Source organism: Xiphophorus hellerii, chromosome 11 (assembly GCF_003331165.1).
Source record: "Xiphophorus hellerii strain 12219 chromosome 11, Xiphophorus_hellerii-4.1, whole genome shotgun sequence".
Lineage (NCBI taxonomy): Eukaryota > Metazoa > Chordata > Actinopteri > Cyprinodontiformes > Poeciliidae > Xiphophorus > Xiphophorus hellerii.
In genome coordinates, this window is record NC_045682.1 from 13,364,910 (window position 1) to 13,391,818 (window position 26,909).

General features: G+C 38.4%; 3 protein-coding genes across 6 annotated transcripts in view; 1 reads left to right on the forward strand and 2 right to left on the reverse strand.

Annotated features, from left to right (window-relative positions):
* Positions 1-4,881, reverse strand: part of nyap1 (neuronal tyrosine phosphorylated phosphoinositide-3-kinase adaptor 1) — a 32,318-nt gene extending 27,437 nt beyond the window's left edge. The window contains exon 1 of the mRNA XM_032576553.1: positions 4,767-4,881. The gene's annotated coding sequence lies outside the window, so the exon portion shown is untranslated. The remainder of the gene's footprint in view (positions 1-4,766) is intronic.
* Positions 4,882-5,168: 287 nt separating this feature from the next.
* On the forward strand, positions 5,169-12,796 carry mogat3b (monoacylglycerol O-acyltransferase 3b). 2 transcript variants are annotated; one of them, XM_032576555.1, is made up of 8 exons: positions 5,169-5,279; positions 8,888-8,978; positions 9,125-9,232; positions 9,583-9,653; positions 10,612-10,816; positions 11,458-11,632; positions 11,729-11,913; positions 11,991-12,796. In XM_032576555.1, the coding sequence occupies exons 1-8, from the start codon at positions 5,271-5,273 to the stop codon at positions 12,143-12,145; spliced, it is 999 nt and encodes a 332-aa protein (XP_032432446.1). In that variant the 5' UTR covers positions 5,169-5,270; the 3' UTR covers positions 12,146-12,796. The 2 variants fall into 2 exon arrangements, with proteins under 2 accessions (XP_032432446.1, XP_032432447.1); XM_032576556.1 differs by lacking the exon at positions 5,169-5,279 and adding an exon at positions 8,267-8,443.
* A 437-nt stretch (positions 12,797-13,233) lies between these two features.
* Positions 13,234-25,058, reverse strand: srrt (serrate RNA effector molecule homolog (Arabidopsis)). 3 transcript variants are annotated; one of them, XM_032576449.1, is made up of 20 exons: positions 24,982-25,058; positions 24,270-24,388; positions 23,979-24,107; positions 23,754-23,900; positions 22,947-23,135; positions 20,961-21,130; positions 20,228-20,412; positions 20,043-20,153; positions 19,793-19,952; positions 19,563-19,711; positions 19,402-19,463; positions 17,303-17,381; positions 16,925-17,113; positions 16,642-16,806; positions 16,349-16,502; positions 14,275-14,468; positions 14,001-14,157; positions 13,774-13,866; positions 13,591-13,690; positions 13,234-13,494 (listed from the first exon to the last, which is right to left on the reverse strand). In XM_032576449.1, exons 2-20 carry the CDS (start codon positions 24,386-24,388, stop codon positions 13,419-13,421), a joined length of 2,628 nt encoding a protein of 875 aa, XP_032432340.1. In that variant the 5' UTR covers positions 24,982-25,058; the 3' UTR covers positions 13,234-13,418. The 3 variants fall into 3 exon arrangements, with proteins under 3 accessions (XP_032432340.1, XP_032432339.1, XP_032432341.1); XM_032576448.1 differs by having other exon boundaries at positions 16,642-16,812; positions 24,982-25,057; XM_032576450.1 differs by lacking the exons at positions 24,270-24,388; positions 24,982-25,058 and having other exon boundaries at positions 16,642-16,812; positions 23,754-23,922; positions 23,979-24,095.
* Positions 25,059-26,909: the final 1,851 nt, after the last annotated feature.

The window sequence follows — 26,909 nt, forward strand, 5'->3', positions numbered from 1 at the left end:
CCTCTATTATTAGGCTCTGTGGTAATTCTCCATTTTGCTCTTTTGTACCCCAATTTTGTACATTTTTGTTGCCATTTTATTCCTACTTCTAATCTTTTCTTTGTATCAACAAAACATTTCATATCAGTGTACCTAAACATCCCTTTATTTCTTCTTTCAGTTGTGTTTTATGACAAATTAATGTCAAATGATCATAAGAGGCCACATATTTCATGTATTTGATTTCTGAAGACTTTCTATTTCAACTTAGATGTCACTACATATGTAACTCAAGCTGGTTTCCATAATGTCTTTGAGTCACATAACCACATTTTACATTCTAAAGTAAACTATTAATAGATTCTAGGGCATTTTACCTTAAATAATTGGTTGCAAATGAGGGTTGAAAATGATGCAAAATTAATCCAGATCAGTGCTAAAACTAATCGTCCAATCATGAACTGCTTCTTTGTTTTTAACCAGGGAAAGTTGTGTTAGGAGCCACAAAAACTGCAAAACTAGAAAATGATACAGCTGCAAAATGACCGGAGCCCAATTCTTTAGAACCCAAAATATTATTGAGAACAGACCAATAACTGTTTATAAAGCTCTCCAACAGAAAAGGAGAAAATCAACCTTTCTACCTTTCATATGTTTAAAAATGCAAGGTTTAGTTAGATTAACAAAACAATTCATGTATAAAGATGTAAACAGGTGGGTTAAAAGTAAAAAGCCCGATTCCATTTCCAAACTATATAATGTCCTTATAGAAAGCAGGCTGCAAAAATAGCTTTAAATGACACATAAAAAATAATTACAAAATTAACTAAGCAGGTTCTCATGTTTTATCTTCAAATTATTGTTTGACCTTCATTTACTTGCACTGACATGGCTGGGATAAAAAGTTCAGTTTCACAAGTTTCCACTAAACAATGATTGAAAGTGAAAGATCCCATTAAAAAAACGGGTTAACTTAAACATCAAATCAGTTAATCAAGTCTTCTCTCACTTCTCAATCTGTACAGCATGTTGGTGAAAGCGAAGCCAAACGTGTTGGTGAAATTTACTACATCAATTTCTGGGCATATAAATATTCACAAATCATTTCAAATAAATCACATCGGATGTGAAAACGTTTAACTATAGGTCGTTTTAGAATCACAACAAAAGAAGAATGAAGTCTCCTAAAATGAAAATATACAATGTAGACTATAGCCAGTGGATCCTGACTGCAGCTGTCTTCTTTTTAAACTGCACCAATGGTCAACAGGAGATATGTGCCTTAGTATTACTAACCTAATGCCCTGCTGCTGCTCAAATTCCAAGGGCACAGTCTGTTTGGGTGTTTTAGGAAATCCACAGGAAAAAAAAGAGAAGAAATCCTCTAATGCTCACCAGGCATGGCTATCCTGGGCTTAAAATGTCTGCATCATCCCCGTCCTCCCGTCCAATCAGAGCGCTCTCGTTTTCTCCAAACAGTAATCATCATGCTTCTTTTCAAATTAAAAATGATCCACTGCAATCACAAGAACTGAATAATAAAGACAATTTGCAGATCTGATCCAACCTGCCCGTTCACTCTCGCCCAGTCTGCGTTATCTGCTCTTTTCAGCGGACCGAAAAAACAAAAACACAAAATCGACTGAAATACAAACTCAGAGCTGCTGTTCTCAGATTTAATCAAATCTCCGGAGTGAATTTTAGGATCACCAGGTGAGCACAACAGACAATGACAGGTGGTGCAGGCTTCAGTCCCCGTCCCCTCCTCCCTCTGCGCTGAAGACACACTGCTTAGCGTGTATATCTCAACACACGCACTCAGTGACCCCAGATTCACAGCTGCTCTCACCCACCCCTGCTCCGCTGGTTTCACCAAACTGCACGCAGAGACACATCCTGCTCCTGAACATGTGTTAGCTTAAGAATTATAAAAAGGCGTGGATAGGAGGATTTTTTTTTTTTCTTCTCTAAAATCTGCATATCCAAGGTCAAAGCAGACCTGCTGGTAGTTCACCTAAATTCAAGCTCTGAACATGCAAAACCGGTAAAGATATATCTTCATGTCTCTTTTAACATTCAAACAGGATGAAATGTGCTTTTAATTCTCCATTTGGTAATAGATAATGAGTCACATGACTGCTTAGCTTTGGATTTGTAGGCTGAATTTAGGATTTTCCTTGAAAACCACGAGGCTTTTGAATGTTTCGAATGAAAAAATAAAGCTGTCGCGCAAATGTGACCACTTTGAAAGAAGTCTAGCTAATGAATATACCAACATTTTTAACCTCTATGTTTTACACTGTAAAGAGAATTTCAGAGGTTTAGTGGGGGAAATTAAAAACATTTTTATTTTAGTATCATTTTATGCTTTGCTTTAGCTAAAAGGTTAAATTAATACTTTCAGAATAAGTTTATTAACCTTTAAGGGACTCATTGACAATTATACAGCAGTGTCAGAAAAAAATGATTAGATGTCTCTTGGATTTAATGTTTTAATATTATTATTACAATAACGTTTTATGCAATAACGTTTAATTTAGTGAAATTGCTAATGCAAAACTCAAACTTGCAACCAAGCCAGACTTCTAAACTATACTTGCAGTTATAAAGTTAAACTTGCTAGCATGCTAGCAAGTTTAACTAGCATGCTAGCATGCTAGCAAGTTTAACTTTGTAACCTTGAGGCAGCCTTTGCTAGTAATGGGTTACATCTTAGCTATTTACAGGGTTCATCACCTCGTCAAAATAGATTTGAATTTTATCGCTATTTAAGTAACATTTTGTGCTTTGACAAGTTAAAAAATAAAAACTAACTTGAAACAAGCTGAGCTTAGCCGGTCTTTTCAAATGATCGATGCGTGTTAGCTGTTGTTAGGGAAAGGCTCGACAAGTCACCTTGATAAAACAAAAAAGGAGATACAAAGAATGGCAGAATTGCTTTGATTTTACCATTTTAGAGGATTTTAGAGAATAAACGGCCTGCTTAAGGTCACACCACAGCATCGCAATCCGATTCAAGCCAGTCCAAAACCTCCCGACAGTTCTCGGTGTCCTCCTAAATAAGCAGTGCTTTTCCCCTTAAAACTCTCCCATGGATACAACATTTTTTGCCCTTTTTCTATTCCTGCAGTTGAATTATGAAACCCGACCTTTCCTGAGGCAAATGAGGCCTGCAGTTCCTTAGAGTTTTTCTTGTTTTTGGTGAGACTGATGCAGTCTTTGAGTCATTTTTCCTCCGTTTGTGGATAATAATGGCTCTTGCTCTGGTTTGGTATTCTTTAGCCCACTTCTTGTTGTTCCTTTTAAGTGATATTTAATGCTGGTAGTAGTCAGGGTGTGGCTAGTAATACTGAATTCAACTTTTTTTTAAAGAAAAATGTGGTTGACTTGTGAGTTAACAAAGATGACAATTAGTTGGATTAAGTTTCTTTGAATAGGTTCTTTTTTTTTTCAAATATAAATGACATTATCAAATTAAAACCGCATTTTAGATATGTTTTGATTTGTTTGATGTTAACAACAAATCAGTAAAGGAGCAAATACCTTTGCCCTTTTGTAGCTGAGGTGGGGTTTTTCAGTGTTGGTTCAACAGCAGCCTCTAACAGAGACAGATTTAATAGGGGAACAATGTAAGGATCAATAAAATCAAAGGCTAAACAGACAATTGCTTTCAAAAAAGGGGTTAAATTCTTACAATCCGTTTGATCGGTGCAGGGTGTGAACGCAGAGAGAAATCTCTCTGTACGTGTGCTTTTTCATTCTGAGTGACAGTCACGCCCGTGGAAAAATGAGCGGGTTGAAACGGTGCTGAGTCGTCTAAATTCTGTGTGTATTTCACAACTGATCAACGTGCTTTAATGTTAAAGGTCCACCGTGGTTTACTGCGGCATTTAACGGAGCAATAATCACCGAATGGCTTTTTTTCTTTTCCTTTTTGCTGAAGGGGAAAGAAAAATCACCAAAAGATGTCCAGACACCTGCACCTCCCAAGACGCGCCAACACGTCCTCACCTGGCTGCGCACACACACACTTTACGCGCATACACATCACAACGTCACTCGTATTTTCCACAATCGCAGAAATACCGCCCATTTACCCCGCACACACATTCAACCTTGCTGTATTTACAGCCCCACTCCTCTTGCTATAAGCGCAAACATGCAGATGCTTTTTTTTTTTTCTCCCCTTCCTCCATCGCGCCATGGAAATGGTTTCCAAATACAGATCACTGTCACTATTTTGGTTCGACTTTAAAATTAAAATGAAAAAAAAACAAAAAAAACAAAGCAGAGCGTGTTCATACATATCCAGTCAGCTGATGATGGTTGGTGGCTTGTTTTATGGTGAAATATTAATAAGGGCTTGTCACGACTGAAGCCTCCCCCCTCTTACTCCCCCCCCCCCCCCCAGAAAAAGCGCTGCGCGGGGATCATGCTGGCACATCTTCCCTCTGTTGTCAAGAAATAAAGGCCCCGTATCTTTACCGTCAGAGGCTGCGAGTCCTCAAGGTTGAAAAATCCGGCTTGTGAGCACACATCGGGCTCGCTGTCAACCCGGGGCTCAAATTTACGCGTAAAAAAAAACAACCCCCAAAAAAACACACCAATTAGGCCGGACGTCTCTGCGCCATCCAGCCACAAATTCTCCTCCGCTTAACATACACACACGGACGGCGCATTTGGACGCTGACAGCTGGCTATGTGGGTTAGGCGATGCAAGCGACTCATGCGCTGATTTACGGAGCAAAACACGGGCCTCGGTAGTATAATAAAGGTGTGATACATACCTGGGAGAGGACAGGATCTGGTTGGCGCAGAGACTCTAGCCAGTTGCCCAGACTCGTAAGAGTGGGGAGTAAAAGAAAAAAAAAAAAATCAGACAACAACAAAACCACGCCGGTTGTTGATGACACAGCTGTCTTGGCAGACAGAAGCGACAGGGGGAAGAAGGGAGAAAATCCAATCTCGGATGTGTCAATTGACGCGGGGATGAAAAATCCGAAATTCAGACGCAGATCACCGGACTGACGCCTTTTCCTGACGCGAAACCTCTTCCATTTTCATAACAAACAGCGCGCTGTGTGTCTTCTACTAAAGCAGAGGCGCGGCGGAGGCTGGCCGGTGTGCGGTCTGCGCGCTGCCCATGACGCTGCTTCAGTGCGAAGGTACACAAACAGATCCTCGGCGAGGGTCCGACAACTCCGAGGGAAAAGGAGCCATGCTTCCAGCTCAGTTCAGACGGTTCAGAGAGGAAGAGGAGAAAGAGGAAAAGGAGGAGGAGGAGGAGGAAGATGAGAGGGGTAAATAAAAACGTCAAAACAAAAAATGCGCAGACATCAGCGCGCTGCGTTGGCTGAGGCGCTGGGCATCCTCACCGTGCATTTGCATTTATATTAATATTCATACAGCGGGGCTACTTCCTCAGAGCAGACGACTGCTTGTGTTTTCGGAAGGAGGGGGGGAAGCGTCAGAGGGGGCGCTGGGTCCAGCTGTGGGGAGATGCTGCTGTGTTTCTACTAATAATAGCAGCGGATTCATCCGACGTGTACCTGCACTTATATTAAACTCTGTGGGTTGCTTTGTGTAAAATAATAAAATAAAATAATGATAATAGTAATGAAGCAATATTGTTAATAAAGCTAATTATAATTTTGGTGGACCATCACTGTGATGTCACGTGGTATGAAAATAATGGTAAAATATACAGGTCTGGACAAAAGTAAGAGACCACTTAAAATGGTCCGTTTCTCTGATTTCACTCTTTGTAGGTTTATGTTTGAGTGAAAGGAACATTGTTCTTTTACTTTACCAACTACTGACATGCTTCCGAAATTCCAAGCAAAAATGTAGCATTTAAACGAGAAATGGTCAAAATAACAAAAAAAGATGCAGTGCTTTCAGACATCAAATAATGCAAAGAAAACAAGTTCATATTAACTTAGAAACAACAAAACTAATGTTTTAACTCACGAAGAATTCAGAAATCAATATTTGGTGGAATAGGTTTTCAATGGGGTTCAGTGCAGTGGACCCTTCATTTTCTTCAGAGCTGAAATCTTGCCATAAAAGCAAGACGGGTGCTACAAGGTGGACTAAACCCTTATTTCAATGAAAATCAGAAATGGAGATTTGAATGAAAATGTATATATCGTCACGTAAGTCGATTTGAGTGGTATTCAGACCCCTTTACTCTGATATTTTTAAACAAACTTCAGTGCAAATAATAGATGAAGACGGCAAAACAACATCCTAATCGTTGAATACGAGTTCTTCTCAATCTATAACCTGGTAATGGTTATTACCATTACCAGTAATGGTAATAACTGGTACAAGACCTGACAGTCTGTGGTTTGGGCAAGGAGAACCACGATGTGAGAAGTAGCCAGAAGTTCATAACTCACAACTATTAGTCGCTACAAACCCACTGTTCAAAAAAAGCCAAAGAAAGTCCTGCTTTGGGAGGCAGTGCAAAAAAGTGCTGTGATCAGACGAGACTCCAATTAAAAGTTTTGGCTTTAACAATAAAACTGCACATGACCCATGCACCAGTCTACATTGATTTATGAAATAAGATTGAAATGTGTTGAACTTTGTGGTTGTAACATGATAAAATGTCAAACTGTATGCCGATAAGCTTTTCCTGAAATACAAACCAATCAATGAGCTAAATCAATCTTACAGTGTCAGTCAGAAGTTTCCAGGCTGTCATCATCTGTTCAGGATGGAACAATTTTTAAAAACAAAAAAATATGGGGTCAAAATTATACATACACCCCAAATAATTGACCCTTAGCCAGCTGAACTGCACCAGCCATCAACAAGCCTCAGGCATACTTCTGGCTGTTTCCAGGTAGGAGATGCTGATGGTTGAACCTTGAACACAACAGGATGTTAAATCATTGTAAATAACGATGACTTCCTGACTGGCCTCACCAAAGCCCCACCCCAATTTCATTGAAAATGTCTGGAATATAGTTAACAGCTGGATCTAGCCAAAAGAAATAATTTCTGCTATTTCTTATATGAATAATGACGGGATATTTAGCCAGAACACAACGTATGGATGGAGGTAAATAAAAACGTACACTTTTGAGCAAGTGAACTGCCAGAAAGAGATTATGCATAAAATCTGTGCCTGGACCCCATGTCCCACCTGGTGAGAGCAGTCACTCATAAATAAAAGGACATCTGTTTGCCCCTTTACAGCAGCCTGTTTAATATTGTCCAGCATGATACATAAGAATATGATTAATAATGGACTGTAAAGCATTTATATAAATTTACAGCAACTTTCTACTCTTAGAAGTCGTCTTAAGGTAGAGTTTACAGCGTTGGCGTTATTGAGAAACTGTCAAATATCGGGAATAGGTCACAAGACAAACTCATGATCACAGCCTTCTTCAGTTGAACACAAAAGTTAAATAAAAAATTATTGCACACATTGAAAGGTAAAATGAGGTAGAACATTAAAGAAAAGCCCAGAGGAGGAACTAGAGGAATTTTCTGCAAAAATAATCACAGCCTTCAAATAATCGCACCCTTCTTTAGAGAACAAAGTGATGATGAGATATTCAGCAGCAGAACAGAAGAACATTTCGACTTTACTTAGAGTGCAATGAAAAACAAAGTCATCCAAAGAACACAACTCAATGGAAATATATTTTATAAAAGCTGGAGAATAAGGGCATTTTTGGATTTCCTTACTAAGTAGTAATGATAACAGGAAGTACTTATTTATGAAATTAACATGAAGAACAAATATTAGGAAATGTGAACAATTTGCATACTTGCAATTTTCTACATTCACGGGTCTGAAGAATAAATCTTATTGGAACATTATTAGTCTGTTTATAATGCTGGCGTAGTTTTATTTGTATTTTGTTTTCGTGCTGTCGTCTTCCATTCAATTTGAAATCTCTTTCAGTGGGTGGAAAACTTTCACTTCCTATAATTCCTGATTTTTGAACACACCAGCTGGATGGTCTGAGTTTCATTATACCTATGTTAGAAAAATCAGGTAGAAGCAACCAGAAACACAAGAAAGAAACACTGAACAAGCCTTACTTGTAATATGTTAGTAAAGACTAATACTAAAATAAGAGCAGAGATTAGAGAAAAACAGCATGTCGACAGTGACAGGGATTCTTTTAGATTGAATAGGTTACCATGTAATCTTTTTGATCGCCAGAGAGAAAAAACAGAGTACAGTACCACTAATCTAATCATAAAATCAGTGCATGCCTCTGATGATGCTCTATGGATCCAAAATGCAAAGTACCCAACTATAAATCTCTGCAATGTCTCTATCTCAGAAACAGCGTGCATGTCAAAGTATCGGGGGGAGTGGATTTGTTATCAGCAGCCTCACAGTAGGTGATCTGGTCAAAGTGCACTGTGGTGAACTGTGGTTGGAAGCAGCGTACACTCATCCATTTAAATTACCCTCAGAATAAACTCCAGTAAGGTAAGGTACTGGCTTTTATGCTATAAGCAGAATGCTCATAAAAGGTATTTTACGTTGCCACGCTGGCACCTAGCCAAGGCTCCTATGTGGTCCTACCAGCCCGACTCGTAAAAGCTTTATTTGTGAGCAAATGAATAATCGTGCGCGAGTTTGCCTGTTAGCTCATTCATGAGCGAGTCATTTGATCAGGCTGCTGAATGCCATACCCATTCAGGAGTTTATTTCGGCCCTCGAGGAGGGCTGGGTACACAAGCTGTGCTGCTGATTACCAAAAAAAAAAAAAAAATCTGTTTTCGATCATAAAGAGATCTGTTATAGATTCTATTATCTTGAATTAATTCCTACAAGCATAAATATGGTGTGGTAAGACCCATAAACCTTATTGAATTTATGCCAAGTTTAAAATGTTATTGATTGGTGAAAATTATTGCTCTGACCCTTTAGGTCGCAACGATGACGAAAGAAAAAACCCAGCTGAAGGAGTTTTTAGAGGCTATAAGCGTCCTGCAGTGGGTGCTAAGCTTTCTCTTCTTAGGTAAGGCCCTCTTAATCAATCTTTATTTTTTAACTCTTTGTTGCATCTAGCAGCAGCACCACCATGCTACTGACTCCTTATGAAGACATTCATGAAGAATGCCTAACAACTGGAGCTAACATGGCTGGATTATTGTGCTTCTGCAGGACTGGCTTGCATTATCTTGATGGTGTATCTTATGTTTACGTCTCTGTGGCCGCTGCCCACTCTTTACTTCATATGGATGGTGAATGACTGGCAAACTCCAGAAAGAGGTAAAAATCAAAGACATAGGTTTGTGGAATTTATAATTTTTTCATAAAAGTCTTGTGTTTTTTCTCCTGTGGTCAAAACTAACTTTTTGCCAGATTATTGTTAATAAAAGCCACCAGGGGTGTGAAAATAGAGTAAGATACCAGGATGTTGTTCAACAAACATTTGAAAACATGGCTGCCCACCTAAACTGACAAACCAGATTTACTTATTTTTTACCTTTTCGCCTGTATGCTCACTTTAAATTAATAAAATTACTCTGACATATCTATTGCCATAATGAGAAACTCCTAGACTTCTAATGTCTCAATAAAGTTGGTCCTGTCGCTAACAACCTTCATATGTCCACCAGGGGGCAGAAGAACAGCATTTGTGAGGAAGTGGAAGGTTTGGTTTCAGTTCAGAGAGTATTTTCCAATTAAGGTAAGTTTAATTCAGCACTGCCATGTTTAATACGTTCAGCACATGATCCAGATAGTTTTTCCCAACCGAATATTTTTGGTTGACGCTTGTCTGCATTCAAAATGTGTGAAATATTTCAAACAGAGTCGAGACTCCAAAGCTTTTACCTTGTTTCTACGTCTTCTTTCAACACCTCACGTTCAAAGGTTGTAAATTCATTTGGGGTTTTTCCTTTGCCTCCACAGCTTACACTTGATTATTCCCATCACATTTTTATTTAAAATTTATAGTACAACATCTGAGTGAGTAAATTACTCTATAAGAACAAAATCTTCAGTTTTTGAATGAATTTCAACATGACAGGAAACAGGAATCTCTGAGGGATATTTCTTCAAAGAATTATAAATAAAATCTCAAAAAAATTGTTATTTTCTCTGAATGGATGATAAACTAAATGAAACAGTTTGTTTCAAAAATTTTCTCTTTTGGTATTATTTGATAAAAATCCCCACAAAATAAAGTATTTAGAAGAAAATATCTTCCGATCAGATGAGCCAAAATTGAAAGAATCACGTTTGTTTTTACTTGGAAAAAATGCACCCCAGTTTTTCATCATGTTGGTTTGCACGTGTTTAACAAACTGCTAGTTCTTTCAGAGAAGTTCCCTCAAAAATCCCCTTTATGAGATGAGAAATCTGCACATATTAATTATGATAACAAAGCTCCAGTCTTGCTATTATCTGCTTCTCTATCGCAGCAGATATGACGATACATTTATCAGATAAAAGCCCGTATAATGAGCATTCATCCCAGTGGCCATGAATCATAACACTTTCATTAACTCTCACAGTGAAATCTCTCCAGTTGGCTTGAAACATTTCCCCTAATCTCCATGCAGTCAGACATACAACTCAAGTGAGTTTGCTCTTACAGAAAAACAAAAAAAACGTTTTTTGGTTTTTTTTTTTTTTGTTTTCAGCTGGTAAAGACAGCAGACCTGAGTCCGAATAAAAACTACATCCTCGGCAGCCATCCACACGGCATCATGTGCGTTGGAGCCTTTGCCTGCTTCAGCACGGAGAGCTGCGGCTTCGCCGAGACATTTCCTGGAGTGAAGAGCACCCTGGCAATACTGGCAGGCCTGTTCAAGATACCACTCTTCAGAGAGTACCTGATGAGAGCAGGTATCTACATCTGTTACACAGCAACCGGCAGCATGCCATGGAGATGGCAGCATCATGCTGTGGGATTTTTTTTCTTTCCCAGGATGGAGTTTGATGATTAAATTGTACTTGATCAGGAAACATTATTCACCTTTCCACCTCCATCTCCGTCAACCCTACACATGCAGCCAGAGTTACGCTTGGATCCAAACATATTCATGCGTTAAATGGCCAAGTCAAAGTAAATTGGAAATCCGTGGCAACACTTTCAAATTGATGTTCAAATTGTTGCTTGAACGTCAATAATGCATGGCACAAAAAACAATCTCCAGATTTACACAGCTAAACAGAATTGCAGCAATCGTAAGAAAGGTAGGTTTACAACATATTGTCTCGTTACAAATGCACACCACACTTTTCAGATTTTCCACTTTCCTACCCTGCACAAATACGGACTAACTTGTTTTTCTGTCACACAAAATATCAATAAAATTCTTATTTTTAATCTTATGGTACAAAATGTCCAAGAAGCTAAGAGTCCTTCAAGAACCTGGTAGATTTTTGAATCACTGTGGAGGAAAAATATGCTGTTCAACTTTACCTTGAATCGTTTGCCGCTATTAGATGCCTTGCTGATGGCCTCGCTTTGTTTGTGTCTGAAGGCCTGTGTCCAGTCAGCAAGCCGAGCCTTGTCCACCTCCTCTCCAAAAGTGGTAAAGGAAATGCAGTGGTGATTGTGGTTGGAGGAGCAGCAGAGTCTTTAGCATCTTCTCCTGGAATCAACAGAGTGGTCATGAAGCAGAGGAAAGGATTTGTGAGGACGGCTCTTGAGCATGGGTGAGAAAACACAGGGGAAAAAAAAAAAAAAAGGACCTGTGAAAACACAACTTCTCTAGTGGAAAACCATCTGTAATATCTGATGACTCTCCACAGAGCAGATCTGGTTCCTGTTTACTCGTTCGGGGAGAACGAACTCTTTCAGCAGGTGATTTTCTCAGACGACAGCCTGGGCCGCCGGCTGCAGGACTTGTTTAAAAGCATCATGGGTTTTGCTCCGTGTCTATTTGTCGGCGAGCGCTTCGCTCTGCTGCCCTTCAGGAAACCGGTCACTACTGTCGGTGAGTGTTTCACCCGTCTCCAAAATAAGCACTAATGGCAAAACAATCTGAACCCTTTTTGTTCCGTCTCTGTTTAGTTGGGAGTCCAATCTCGGTGCCCAAGTGTGTCACACCGACTGAGGAGCAGGTTGATCACTATCACACGCTCTACATGGAGGCCTTGGCCAAGTTATTTCATGAACACAAAGTCAGCTGTGGACTTTCTGAGAGCCACAAGCTTGAAATCATTTAAACCTTCCTCACTAAAACATCTTTGATTGCACTGCTTTACTGAGAAAGGAGTGTGGAGATCAGATCTGGGCTGAGACCACGAATACTTCAGAAAATAATTACAAGAAAATGAGAGAAAGGGAGCTTTTAAGAGTAACAAAGTGGGGAAGTGTAATCAGCCTTATTTTTTTTTGTGTGTTGATGCACAACAAGAAGATGCATACTTGGAAAGAGAACTGGGTACAATTTATTTAGCATTATGCTCATGATTACAATATTTTGTTCTTATTAAACACTGCCCTCTATGTGCAGCCTGCTGTTCCAATAATCAAACATATACATTAAAACTAGTTTTTTTTTTAATGTGGAGAATAATTCAGCATTGATGTGATGTAAACAGTTGCCTTACATTATGCATAAATCTACCTCAAAGGCAACGAGGAAGGTTCATGAAAAATCATGAAAAATCCATCTTCTTTTGTATTTGATCTGAATAAAGCATAATGTTTTAAATGAATAAAATCTTTTTAAAAAGATTGTAAACCACAGAGATCTACCAAAATGTTGCATAGGGCATGACATTTACAACATAATTTGACATTTGTGCTTCTTATATTTACTCCTGACCTACATAGCTGGAATAAAAAGAGCCACAAGGTTCAAATTTTCTTTACATTTTTTTGGGTTTGTGCCTCATTTTTCATTTGCATTTGCAGATAAAAGCAAATTTAAGCTCAGTAATAGAAAGGGTGATTTTAAAAATTGTTTTTTGGAAAATAGAAAAAATAATTTGTATTTTCCAAAAATACAAATACAAAATAATTTGTATTATTCCCGTTTCACTATAACAAGTGAATATTTTTCACTTGTTATAGTGAAAACTACTTTGTTTTCACTATAACAAAATAGTGAAAATAGTTTTCACTATTTTGTTATAGTGAAAATTTTTACTTTTTATAACTGAAGTTTGTACATTTCTGATTTACTCATTTACAAAATATAACTATGCCCTTCTGGATGGTTATCGTCGTAATTCTGATTCAAAGGACAGAATTTGCATCCTTTCCAGGCTCATTAGATGTAATAATTTACTTATAACACGTAGAAATGTTTTTTTTGAACACAATTTTATTGATGATCAGTTTACAGGAGTTTCATAGCGTTGCACAATGATCACAAAATGAAATATTTAAGAAAGTAAATACTGTAATTCCTACAAAAAAAGGAAAGAAAAAACAGGCCGAACAGAACACAAGTAAAAAGCAAGGGGGGGAAAAAAAAAACAGTTTAACCTTCTAAAAGAAGTCCATATCATCCGGTGCGTCTAGGTCACGATACTCAATTATATTTCGTGGATCTCCCCGGGACATTCTGTGAAAAAATATTACATAATCTTAAATCAAAAGTTTGGAAATTCCTCACAGTTTTCTGAAAACAAAATACACACCAGCTCTGTCGTGGTCTTACCTGATGTTTCGCGGCTTACCCAGGTAGCCACCTTGTCCACGGAAGTTGTCATAGTTTCCTCTGCCTCCTCCAAACTGATTAGGTGGGTAAGGTGGAGCACCTGTCCACCACAAAAAATTAAAAGATTAATCAGAATTTTACCCTGACGGGTCGTTTCTAGTGCCAGAAGACGTAACGACATACCACCATAGCCCATCAGAGGTGGACGAGGCTGACCAAAGCCCATTGGACCCTGAGGGCCTTGAGGAGGAAATGGCAGCGTGGGAGAAAGCAAGCCTGTTCACCAAAACCAGAACGAAATTAGAATCTGAACTCATTTCTCATATTTAAACCGAAATGGACCAATTTTCTAACTGTAGTTGTGTTGGGGAAGTTGTCCTGTATGAAGGGTTAACAAGATGTATGCCAACCTTGGCCAGGGACAGGAAGAGGTGGAAGTTTAATCTCTGGCAGTGACGGTCTTTTAGCATCCATGAGGAAATTGTTGAAAAACACAACCTCCTTTTTAACTTCTTCAATTTTCTCCCCGTGTTTGTTCAGGATGTGCTTCCGTACAAACTCCGGACCCTGAGACAGTTTGCAATAAACAAATGTCACAAACTGATGTGGTTACACTAATTAGTGTTGTGAAAAAACATCAAATTGCAACATTTAAGCCATTTACTAAATCTTCCAAGCATTCACCTTGAATTTCTTGCCGCTAAGAGGGCAGAGCCATTTGTCCTTTCCCAGCTCCTGAGTGTTTGCAGATATAAATTTCTCCACCTCATCGTCGGGATCCTTACGACCCATCTTCGTTGCCTCTTCCTCAGAGAGGATTTCCTTTAAACTAAATAAAGGCATCAACTTTTCCTCCGTCACTTTTTCCCACTGTTGCACTGTTTATGGAAATAACCAGACAAAGCAGAAATATGAGCTTAGTTAGAGCAATTTGAACTGTTTTGCACTGAAAACATTCATTGTGGCTTTTAAAGCTCGTCAGTGAAGAATGTGGCGACATCTAGTGGCTAAACACCACATCAGTTATAAAAAGTAGTTCCTGAACATTTATTTCAATTAATTTCTGTTTATTTATTTGGCTCCGATTTACAGATGTCATCTCAAGGCTCTTTACAAAAGAATCATTTCAGTTCAATCATACATGCACTCCAATTGATCCTGGTTTCCACTGATTTAAAAACTTCACACCGTTCCAGAGTCAAAATGCTCAGATATCTTTGTTAATTTTCAGCCCATTTATATGTATAAATACAAAAATTCACTAAACACCTAATGTTTTACAGTTAGCAGGCTTGAAAATGTAAAAATACAAGTGCCTTTAAAAGCCAGAGTGGAGTTAGACAAATGAATACTGCATTCCTGGGATCATGGTCTAAATGAAATACAAATTTGCTCCTTGTTTTACTCCAACACCTCAACATTTTCAGGTCCATCCATTGTAAACTTCAGGATAATTTTGCCTAAAAAGTTCAACTCAAGATTAGGAAACAGCCGAGATGTAACCACATCGACGGAAAAGGTCTGGTGGAATTTCAAATGGCTCAAGTTATGTTTAAGGCATCAGATAAACTGTTACCTGAGCACATAAAGAAAAATGTTTTTTGAAAGAGAAGGGGGATATAACTTAAAGGGTTACTCAAACTTCAGGATTCATAATATACAAAAGAAAGAACTTTTGTATTTCAATTCATGGTGTAAAGTTATGGAACAAGTTAAATGAGGAGTTAAAACAAAGTCGAAATTTAATGCAATTTAAAAGGAAATATAAGAAGGTAATTTTCACAAGATGGATGAGAGTTAGTACGAATGTGTATATGTAAATTGAGGCTAACGCATATGAATGAGTGTGGGTAACGATGCATGGATGCATATATTTAGACATATGTAAACCCAGATAAAATAGAAAATTAATTCACCTATGTTTATTTTTTTATTTGATTTATTAATGAGGGTCCATCTGAAAATATAATATGAGTTTATGGGGTTGGAGTTCATAAGTTTCTTACTTTTTCCTACAACTTTTCAAGCATGTTGAGATTATTGTGGTACAAAAATATGTGACTTTTGCATTCCTTGTTCATGTGTAATTTTATACTTCTTTCATGTTCGAAATAAAAAAAGGTAATATTTTGAGGCGTAATCTGTCAGGAACACATGTAATTTTGATAATTGTAGATCATTTTTAAAAGAATGGAAAGTCTGAAAGTATAATTATACCTCACTGTTTTCTCTATGCGTTCAGAATTGGAAAACAGTGAAATTCCATATAGGCAATAAGTAATAATCAAAGATGAATTAAATTAAACTTAATTTTCACTCTGATGATTAATATTTTTTTGAAGGTTAGAATTTGTTTTGATTACAGTTATTCCCATTTAGTTTGTTGTTTTTGTTTGGATATTTCAAATATCTTCCAGTTAAACAGAAAACATTTGTTTTCTTTTTTACAAAACTAACATTTATTGGTCTTTGGGAGGGAGAACTTGCATCATTATACCATTATCAATATTTTACTTGAAAATGGTCTCAAAACAACATTATCATTTATCCCAATAAATACTGGAACAATTTATTGTCTAGAAAAATTTATTGTGGCAGACAATAGCAAATTCAATATTTTTCAAAACAGCGAAGCAAGACTAAAATAATGTCAGTGTGCTGTTTCATGTTCATCACATTTTCAGGTGATCTCACAGTTTCACAAACAACGTGGCTCCAACGTGCTCAAGTGAGAGCAGCGGCAAGCAGACACACTGACCTTCTCCGTGCGTTATACGGTTAGGAGGAACTGGGCCGCGAACATGGACCATCCCACAGCGATTAGGCATTTCGTCCTCACTGGGGTATTCACAGGTGTTGTAGTAATCAACTGAGTGCACAATCCGCAGATATAAGAGCAAACGGTCCAAAACCTGGAGATAAAAAGAAAAATGTAATCCATGTAAAGCTTTAACTTACTAACTTTGACAGTTTGAGCTAGGTATGCTCAATAAACATCAGTTTAGATTTTTTTTTTACCATAGAATGTGTGAGACAGAAAAAAAAGCAAACCTTGGCTAATTTATCATCCTTCTCCACAGTTATCTCGGCAGGATTTCCCTCCTTAGCGCCCTCGTCTGGATCCATTCCACTGCTAGACCCCAGGAGCTCCTCTTCCTCAGCGCTCACCTCCTCAATCAGGTAATCAGTGATATTCTTCAAGATGGGGTTCTGAGCCTGCAACTTCAAGTAAAAAAAATAAAGATCCAAACACACAAATAGCTCATCAGAGGGAAGATTATGTATTGAACTCCGCTCGCATATGAAAAGAAATTTGAATCTTTGCAACAGGAACCTCGGTGCTTTGAGCGCCCTGAGTTTTGCTGCTCCACAGATCGCCCTTTTCGTCCAAAGCGTGGATAAGCTTGGCAGCCAGCTTGATGTCGTTGCGGAGCACCTGTTTGTGCTGAGTGATGCCGTTCACGTTGCGGACCCTCCGAGCCAGATCCCTGTTCACGCCTGGTGCCAGTTCGCAGTCTCTGAGCTTTTAAGAAAGAAGAGTGGAGCCAACCTTAGAGAAGCAGTGAAAGCTTTTGGGTAAAGGAGGAAAACAACCAAAACAGCCGGCCCTGACGTATATGTCATTGAGAAGGATATAAAAATAACTAATCTGTCATTTTATACAGTCATTTTGTAACACAAAATGATCTGAATAACTTAAGGCAACACCCACGCGTATATTCTGGAGGTTCCAACAGATTTCCTTGATGTTGACACTGCGATCAAAGGTCACCCAGCAACGCCTGAAAAACCTGAAAAACACAAATATGATTTAAACATAGGCCTGTCACGATAACAAATTTTGCTGAGCGATTAATTGTCTCAAAAATTATTGCGATAAACGATATTGTTTGAAGACCTTTTTACACTGATTTAATGGAAATTATGTAATAATGCATGGGATTTCCTGCCAAAGATAGATACACTTTATTTTCAAAAGAACACTTAACACTGGAACTGATACACAAAATAAACAAAACAAAAATAAAATGGATTCTCAGTCTCCATTAACAAAAAACTCACTTGAAAAAAAAAAACTAAACAACATAAAGCCAAAGTGTAAATAAATACTGCATTCAACCAAAAGAGTGCAGATTATGAAGTCTGTATATTATGTTGCCCTTCAGTAATAATTAGATTTAAATAGAGAAAATGGGCACATCGACTACCTGATGCAATAGTTTTTTTGCCACGATTTTCCCCTTACGACAATCTTAGAACGTTGGGCGTTCTAAGATTGTCGCTTGCGATTTTGTAACCGATCATCCTGTAGTGTGTTAGGGTAGATCATCTTGGCCGCTTCGATCCAAATCAGGGATTTTCCCTGACTGGGAGCAAGAATGCAGCCTGTTGAATGTGACAGGTAGCCAATCAGAAAGCACCGATTCCTCTCAGTGCTTTCTGAGGGGAAATTACAGAGGGGAATCCCAAACAGCAGACACAGCCCATCTGAAGTCCAGCGGACATTGTGGAAACAACATAAATGTTTATTCAACATTTTGTGCAAAGAATATAGAAATGACAAGAGGAGGAGTTGGAGCGAAATTGCTACCGCAGTTGATAAACCCGGTAACTTTTCAGCTGTTCTTCGTTAACGTGACATAAATAGGTTATAATGATTTTCATTCAGTCAGGACTTTACGCTGACACTAGCCACATGCATTGCAGGTAGATTGTAGTAAAGCATTGATTAATGCCTGGTTTTAAAATTAGTTAACTGGACTTGTAGCCATTATTTGGTGCCCATTGTTGGACACCACATGGCAGGAACGAACCGGATTGAACCGTTATACCTAGGATTTCTGTCGGCTAATGTGTGGTCCCTCAGGTTTTGAAAATGGGCCGACAATCGGCCGACAGCTCTAAGATCGTGTCGTGTGCGCTGGGCTTTACACTAAGGAAATGAGGAAGGGAGGAGTCGGTGGAGAGAACCGGAGTTGAGCCTTTTTTCATTCAGTGTCATCAACAGAAAGACAAAAAGGTCGGAAAAAACGATAAAGCCGATAATTAAAATGAGGTCGATAGTTTTAATTTATTGTGCGATTAATTGATTTGTTTATCGCGACAGGCCTATTTAAACATCAAGCATAATTGTGTCCATTTTATTTCTTCATAAAGTGCCATGCAACAGGAAGTTTATCCAGATGTTTTATACTGAGACTTTTATGACAAATCAACACAAAGGCGTGAATAATTACAAAGTAAAAAAGCGAAACATCTACAGAGGAATTTCAATGTATATTTCTCTGCAAAACAGCCCAAGATCTGACTTGATGAAGAGCATCTGTGAATATCTATTATCAAGTCTCACCACAGATTTGATCCTTTCTGTGACATTTGCTTTGACTGGACCATTCTAACACATGAATTTCCTATGATGTAAACTATTCCATTGTATCCGGCTGGCTGTTTACGGTCGTTGTCCTGGTGGCACAGGATTGAACCTCCAGTTCTCTCTTCTGGATTATTACCGTGCTACACAAAGGAGGACTCCATTTAGTATTTGACTTCTGTCCATATAGAGGTATCCAAGTAAATGCACACCACACTTTTCAGATTTTGATTTATCATAAAAAAAATTCAAAAAACAAGTCATTTTCCATCCAGTGTAAAAGTAAGTGCTACTTTGTGTTGGTTCAATGCTTAAAATCACATGAAAATACAATAAATGTGTGTAAATTAACAAACGTGGAAAAGCTTAAGGTGTATAAATATGTGTGCAAAACTAAGTAGGGATTAACAAATTAGGAAGGAATAGTTCTTTAAACCAACCTGCGCTCTGGATGAGGGTCAGAAAGGCAAACGCGCAGAAACCCAGGATATCGCCGGCAAAGCTGTGGGGTAAAAGTAAAAACAATGCAGATCCTGAGATCATACAACAATCAATATTCAAGGCTCAGAAAACAAACAATGTCTGTGCTGTTCTGACTTACAGCAATAATCTCAGCCTTGGAGATGGAGGGAGCGATGCTCCTCATGAACAGGGAGAAAGTCTTGTGCAGCGGTCGTGGTCTGGGCGAGTCGTCTTTGGGTTTTTTCTCTTCCTTCTTCTCCTCCTCAGAGGTTTCCTTCGGTTTGTCTTCTGCAGACATCGGAGGCAAACATTGGATGATTTCGGGCATTCTGAAACTCAAAGCCGCATGCTGCGATTTCGATTCATCACCTTCTCCCTCCTCTTCTTCGTCATCCTTGTCTTGCACTTCCTCCTTCTTCTCTGGTTTGTCAGAGCAGTCGGAATTGGAGTCGGAGTCGGAGTCAGACTCGCTCTCAGAGGCGCTCGCTTCGTCGTCGCTGTCCCCGCTACGCTTCCTCTTTCTTCTTGCCTGACAATTAAAAAAAAAGAAAGTCAGAGATGTTCAGCTGATTTAGTTGTGTTTAAAATAAATATTTTAAGCCACTGAAGTCAAAATAACCTTCTTAGGTTCAGGCATTTCTTCTCTGACAGATTCTTTCTCTGCCTCCTGCTTCCTGTCCTGTCCGTCTGCGGCGGCGTCTCGGTCTCCGCTGGGAAAGTCGCTGTCCTCCTGCAGCACAGTTCTCTGTCATTACCGCGGGTCTAAGCGATCACTATCGCTTGCTAACAGAAAACTTTACACACCTTCTCAGTTTTGTTTTTCTCCCCCGAGGGCTTGTGCTCTCTGTCGGCTGTTTTCAGCTCTTCCCTCCTCTGAGCCTCTCCTCCAGCTAAAACAGACGAGGACTTTTCCCTTTCTTCTTCTTCTTCTGGCGGCATGTCCAAAATGCGGAGGTCGTGGTCAGTCCCTCCTTCCATCTTTATCACAGCTGAAGGAAAAAAAAACAACAACATTTAAGCATTTCGTCTGAGCAGGGATGGGAGAGCTCATAAATGGCCGTAATGTTGACTTGATGCACATCACAGTTTTGTACTGTTGGTTTCTGCAGGATGGCAGCAAGAAAAATATGGTTAAATTCCATAATTGACTGTGTTTCAGTCATTTAAAATGTAAAATACTACAGTTCACCATTATTTGATGAATATTTATTTAGAAAGAAAGGATGGAAGAATAGAATGTAAGTCAGTAAGTAAGGAAGGAAAGAAGGAAATATAACTAAAGCCAAACATTCCTTCAACATTTTCCATGATCATATGAGATTTTCTTGGGAACTACTAATATAATAAAATCTATAACTGGAGATCATTAAATGCCGATTCAGGTTTCTTTTAACATTTTAGAAAAAAAGAGGTGAAAAGGTCATCAAAATTAAAAACATACAAGCAAACTGAATTGTGAATTTGTTGTAATGGTTTCACCCATAAAATCAGAAAGTTTCTGGATAAAAATTCAGTAAGTTTTCCTCTGAAGCCTCACCTGCGTCCAGCACCTTGATGATAGCAGGAGTCTGCTCAATGTCCAGGGAAACGTTCTCAAACCAGCCGTTCTCCATCAGGAACATAAAGACGTTCAGACGATTGCAGATAGCTCTCTGAGCCTCTGCCTTCAGCCGGCTGGCCTCGTCCGGGTGGTATTTGGATCTGAACCTGCGTTCAGAGTGGGGGTCCACCAAAGAGGGGGGAGTGATGGGGGATGGGATGAACAGGTTGGCAGAGTTACAGAAAAAAATAGATATTATAAATCTAAGCCCTCGCTGATGGGTCAAAAATATTTCAAAAAGCATAGATGAGTTTAAAAGGATCTTTCTTAAGAACAGTTTAATTTCAGACTGTGAGGCTTTTTGGTGGAAAAGGTAAAAAGCCAAATTTAGCAACACAAAATCTAAATTGCACAAACACTTACACATATTCTACTAATTTAAGCCCAGATGTTGACTGGAAATGATTTTTAGAATTGCAAAAGCAGGAAAAAACATGGAATTAACTCACCAAAAATGTTAGGAAAAAAACAACAGATTATGAAAAATCAATCACAGAATCAGAATGTCACATAAAAAGTTTATCATTGAGTGATCCACAGTTACCTTTTGCTCTGCCAGTATAATAACAAATATTTACAGAGGGGGAGAAGGGGGTCTCTTCTGTCAAAATGTGCTCCACTTCACCCCAGTGGTGTGTCTGTACACACACAAACTCGGTTTTGGGATTCGATTTGATCCAAATATAAAAAGAAAATGGCGCCAAAAACAGAAAAAAAAAAAGAAAAAAAAATCCTCCTTGTGTGGAGGACTGATTGGCTGTCTACCTAAAATCCCTGGTACTGTGTGTCTAAGAGCATCTGCATTGTGCGCAGTGCTTGCCCTCGCTATCTAAGACCGACTCTGGCGGAGGAATCCCGCAGTTTTCTTGTAGGGGAGAGAAAAAAAATCGTCGTCAACTTGGCAGTAGAAGTGAAGGGAAGAAGAACGGGTTAGGTCAAAACAGAACAATTTTTGCATCATACCTGTGAAGTAAGCATTAACAAATATGACATTAAATAAGAAAATCATAGGACAATGACAGGTAAAATCCTTAATACATGCTTTATATAGACGAAAATACAAATTTGATGGCAACCTGGGTGAAGATGTGTAAAATCTTAAATGCATGTTTTATGGCAGTAGCACAAACTCACACTAAAAAAATGTAGTGGAAGAATAATCCAAAACCACCTATTTAAAATAAAGCATACTTTGTTTTTTTTAGACTTGATCAAAATTTCAAGGAACTTCAAATTCTCGATTTTCTGTTTTCTTGGTGTATAAATATGATGACACATAGTAGCCTATTTCTTTCAGTTTGGACGAGGATCAGTACCGGATTCACCTGCCCACCATCAACAATGAACAGGATTATAAGCGTAACAAAAAAAAGTCTCCAAGCTAACTGTTACAGACTTTTGTAATTTTGGCCTCACCGAGACTCCATATCAAACGTTAGCCACCATCAACATTCAACTGACTGTTTGGGAGTGTTCTTCTGTCCTACCAGCACATTTGGTGCTGACAGTAAGTATGCATATATGTATTGGGCGAATTAGAGCACACAGAAATGGTTAATAAGACACAAAAATCAACAATTTTCCATAGTCATCTCAGGCTGCAGATCTAAATTTTATGAAAACCTATTGGGTGACTGTTTAATGTAGGACTGGATTATCTAAAAACATTCTATTATTTCTTAATATCAGATTTTGTTTTTCAGGGTTGAATGTGATTGGTTTTATCCAAGTTTGAGATTATGCTAGTGAAATAAAATATGTAAAATGTTCTCCACATCTTTACAAGAGGTGCCATCAAATTCTACTGATTATAGATTGAATGTGAAGCTAAATTTTATAACATTTCATGTCAATGGTCAAAAGCAAGTCTACATAATGATTAGTTAAACTAGACATCAATCGTTAGGTAAACTCAGGTCGTACCACTCCTCATCTTTATGAGCCAAAAAGAAGTCCTGCATCTGCTGCCGACGGAAGTCGATCTTGTACTCATTGTAGCGTTTGACAGCTTCAGTCTCGTCCACTGAGTCGTCCAGGGACAGCAGGAACTCTTTAAAGTTTTTCATTATCGGAGGAGGTGGACCCAAATCCATGTCATGGATGTTCCCGAGTCTATTGGAAGAAAGCAGTTTGGTGGAGTGTTTGTTACAGTACAGACCAAAAGTTTGGACACACCTTTTAATTCAATGAGTTTCCTTTATTTTCATGACTATTGACATTGTAGATTCACACTGAAGGCATCAAAACTATGAATAACACATGTGGAAATATGCACTAAACAAAAAATGTAAAACAACTGAAAATAGCCCTTATATTCTAGTTTTTTCAAAGTAGCAACCTTTTGCTGTGATTACTGCTTTGCACACACTCTGCATTTTCTTGATGAGCTTCAAGAGGTAGTCACCTGAAATGGTTTTCACTTCATAGGTGTGCCCTGTCAGGTTAATAAGTGGGATTTCTTGCCTTATAAGTAGTCATGAAAATAAAGAAAACCCATTGAATTAGAAAGGTGTGTCCAAACTTTTGGTCTGTACTGTAGGTCAATGAAGAAACTATTGTTAAAGCCGTTTGCTTGTTTTTAGTATAAACCTCAAAATGGCACCTTGCATAAAGCTAATTTTGGAAAATCAAAGTTAGGGTCAGACTTTCCTCTGACATAAACCCAAATAGTTCAAATACGCAGGAATAAACAAAATTAAACTCTTAAGGCATTTCCTGATTTTCTCTTACCTCGCCTGGATGGGGATGCCCTGATGAGGCTGCATCAGGTGGAGATCAGGATGGCCCCAGTGCTGCGGTGGCCCATAGCTTGGCCCTCCTCCACCGCCGTAGCCCAAATCATATCCCCCACGGTAAGGATCACCTCCATGATCATCCCTGCAAACTCACAGTAAGCATCCTAAATAAATGGTAACAAAGATGTTATACCATCAACACGTCAATGTTCAGTCTTACCAGTCTCTTCTCATGCGTTTCTGCTGGGGGCTCATGTCGTGCCTGGGCGGGCTAAATCTCTCCCTGCGACCACGGTCATAATCTCTGTATTCACCGCGGCTCCGACGCTCCCTGCCCCTGTCCCACTCCCTGACATATTGAGAAGGGAAAGATGAGAAGGTAGCACTGGTTTTTAAAGGCGTCCAAAAACAAAGTGCTTCTCATAGCATGATGCAGGTCAAAGCTGCTTTTGTAGCAAAAGTGGGGTCAACACACTATTGAGCACGATGTTATTCTTCATCACTGTCATACCTGTCATTCCAGTCATCTCTGCGTCGATCCTCTCTTTCTCTGGAGCGATCATAATCACTTCTCTCCCGTCTGAATTTGTCTCTTCTCCTGCGATCGTATTCATCGTCGCTGTCTCCCATCTCATAGGAAAGGAGTACAAATTAACCTCTCCTCTCAACACACACAGCGGAGGGAATGAATGACATTTCTGACAATAAGCTACGGTAGGAGCGCACACAAGCTTATCCAGCTCTATCATTTATTAACCAGGGCCTCAAATTACAAAAGAGATTTGCGAAGCAAACACTAAACAAACTCGTGCTTCTCTCTCTGATCTGGAGTCTAACTGGTGCAAAGGAAGCTGGTTACACAAAGCCGACAGCTAAAGCCAAACTGGCGCAAAGTTCTCTTTGAATAAACACAAGCGTATAAGTTGAAAACCCCGCAGATAATTCTGGATAATAATATGACGCAGAATAACAGAAAAATGTAGCCAACATCCTAAAAATAAAAAACTAGGCAAATAGTAATTTCTTGAGGCTAACGCTATCCAGGCTACTTTAGCTAAAAATGCTAACATGCTCAAACTTAGCTATAAAAATACCTTAGCTCTTTTTTCAATTCAATAGACAGATAGCTTGCTGTCTAACCATCATTACAAAATTCGTAAATGTAATCAAACGCACCAAAACAGAATAATATATTGCAATGCATATGTTTGAATGATATTCACCTCTTTTTCCTGCTCGGTCTCGCAGTCTTGTGTAACAGGAAATCACTTTCGACAATACCAGTAAAAATATCGCCATCTAGTGTTTTGGAGTGCTACTGTTTTTCTTCTTCCTCTTGTTTTTTCTACATTTCTTTCTTTCATTCAGTTCGTTAACTATTTTCCAATACCGCCCAAATCAATCTGTACAGATTTTTTTATACATGTCAAAAATTATGTTTCTATTTATTATAGACAAAATGATAAAGCTTAGCTGACACATTTTAGTTTTTAGTAAATAAATAGGTAAAAACTGAAGTTGAAATGTCTAAAGTTAATTTTGCTTCAACAAGCGCAAGTTCATGTAATTTATAGTACAACTTTAAAGGCTGTACAGACACATCTCCAAACGTTTTAGTATCATGAAAAAGTTCAGTATTTTCTGTCACATATTTCAGAAAGTGAAATTTGCATGTTACAGATTCATAGCACAAAGTGGAATATTTCAAGTCTTTATTTCTTTAATTTTTGTTGTTATTAATAATTTGAGTTTTCAGTATCCATAAGACATTACCATCAAAATTGCAAGACATAAAAGCTTGAAATATTCCACTCTATGTGTGATAAAACTGAAATTATAAAACAAAACATATCACAATATATATATTTTTAGATTTTAGATTTATTTTTAGATTTTGATGATGATGCTTTTCCATCTTGCATCTTAACATTGTTGATAAATATGCCTTTTTAAAAATATATTTTATGGTATGAGATTTGTGTAAATTAAATGTTTTGCTTCACTAAGAATGGTGGACTCAAATCAAAAGTTCTTGAAAATTTTAGCTTCCTGTTGTCTTATCTGAGTAATTAATAACATCCACAAGCCTTTTCTGTTTGTGCAGAAACTTGTTAAGAGATAAATGCTATAGGCAGGGAAGTAGATAAATGAATAAATAATCTTTAGTTCTCATAACAAATCACTTAAAAATGAAAGTAACTGTGGAAGTTTTTTATTTATTATTATTAATAACAATAATAATAAGAATCATAACAATATATTATTATTATTATTTCTCAGAGTTTCTGGTAACGACTATGTGGCAATAAAGGATTTTCTCTTGCCCTGGGCTGGGTATAAATATGACATTACACAGCCATTCATCACTGGACAAAGACCCATGCTTAACGCTCGGGTGAGTGACCAGTATGGTAAGGAAAAGCTCACTATTAGAGAACTGTAGCAAGAAGTGGCATTTTAGGGTTAGGAAAAAATAGTTTCTGTCAAACCACAAAAAAGATAAACTTACAAAGTTAACTAAAATTTACAGGGATGTTAACTGGAATCATATAGTGTAATCTGATCAAATGAGGCTAAACGTCAGACTTTTGGCAACAAACACTAAGCAAATTTGCTGTGAAATAAATTATTAAAATGGAGCAAACCACCCAAATACTGACACTGGCTGACACTGTAACACATATCTTTACTGACCCTTTGCAGTCAACCATCAATTTGTTTTCAAATAAGGATCAAAAAAGCCAGAAGTAGCCATTTTGTCAAGCAACAGTTTAATGGGTAATAATTTCTAACCACATCACGTTCATTATACATTCAAGTGCTAAATATCCTGTTTCTTTGTCCTTCCTCGGAACCTCAGCTTCTGCCTCATGTGGTCCAGCAAAGTGCGTGGCCAAACTCGGGTAGCCTGCGCGTCATCGTCCAGGAAGAATTCAGGTTTCATGTCTGGGAATTCCTGCCCGTCTTTCGAGTCAAATGTGGAGTCGTCTCCGACTGCCAGATTGACGTCCCAGGGAGTGGAGCTCATTTGCTTAGGGTCAGCACTATCCAAATAACCCTGTAAAAGTGCAACACATCAATGGTGAAGTGCAGCAGTAGTTCAAATCTTGTCATTTATCTTTTGGTGATGGAAATTATGTTTTTAACCGAG

What these genes read in the sequence shown, in the direction of transcription:
- mogat3b (XM_032576555.1), top strand. An exon ending in GCTAAGCTTTCTCTTCTTAG is followed by an intron (nt 8,979 to 9,124) that starts GTAAGGCCCTCT and finishes GTGCTTCTGCAG; the next exon opens with GACTGGCTTGCATTATCTTG. An exon ending in AGAGTACCTGATGAGAGCAG is followed by an intron (nt 10,817 to 11,457) that starts GTATCTACATCT and finishes TTGTGTCTGAAG; the next exon opens with GCCTGTGTCCAGTCAGCAAG.
- srrt (XM_032576448.1), bottom strand. Translation starts at nt 24,388, where the DNA reads ATGGGAGACAGCGACGATGAATACGATCGCAGGAGAAGAGACAAATTC. An exon ending in AGAAAAACAAAACTGAGAAG is followed by an intron (nt 20,154 to 20,227) that starts GTGTGTAAAGTT and finishes ACTGTGCTGCAG; the next exon opens with GAGGACAGCGACTTTCCCAG. An exon ending in GGTAAGCCGCGAAACATCAG is followed by an intron (nt 13,495 to 13,590) that starts GTAAGACCACGA and finishes ATTTTTTCACAG; the next exon opens with AATGTCCCGGGGAGATCCAC.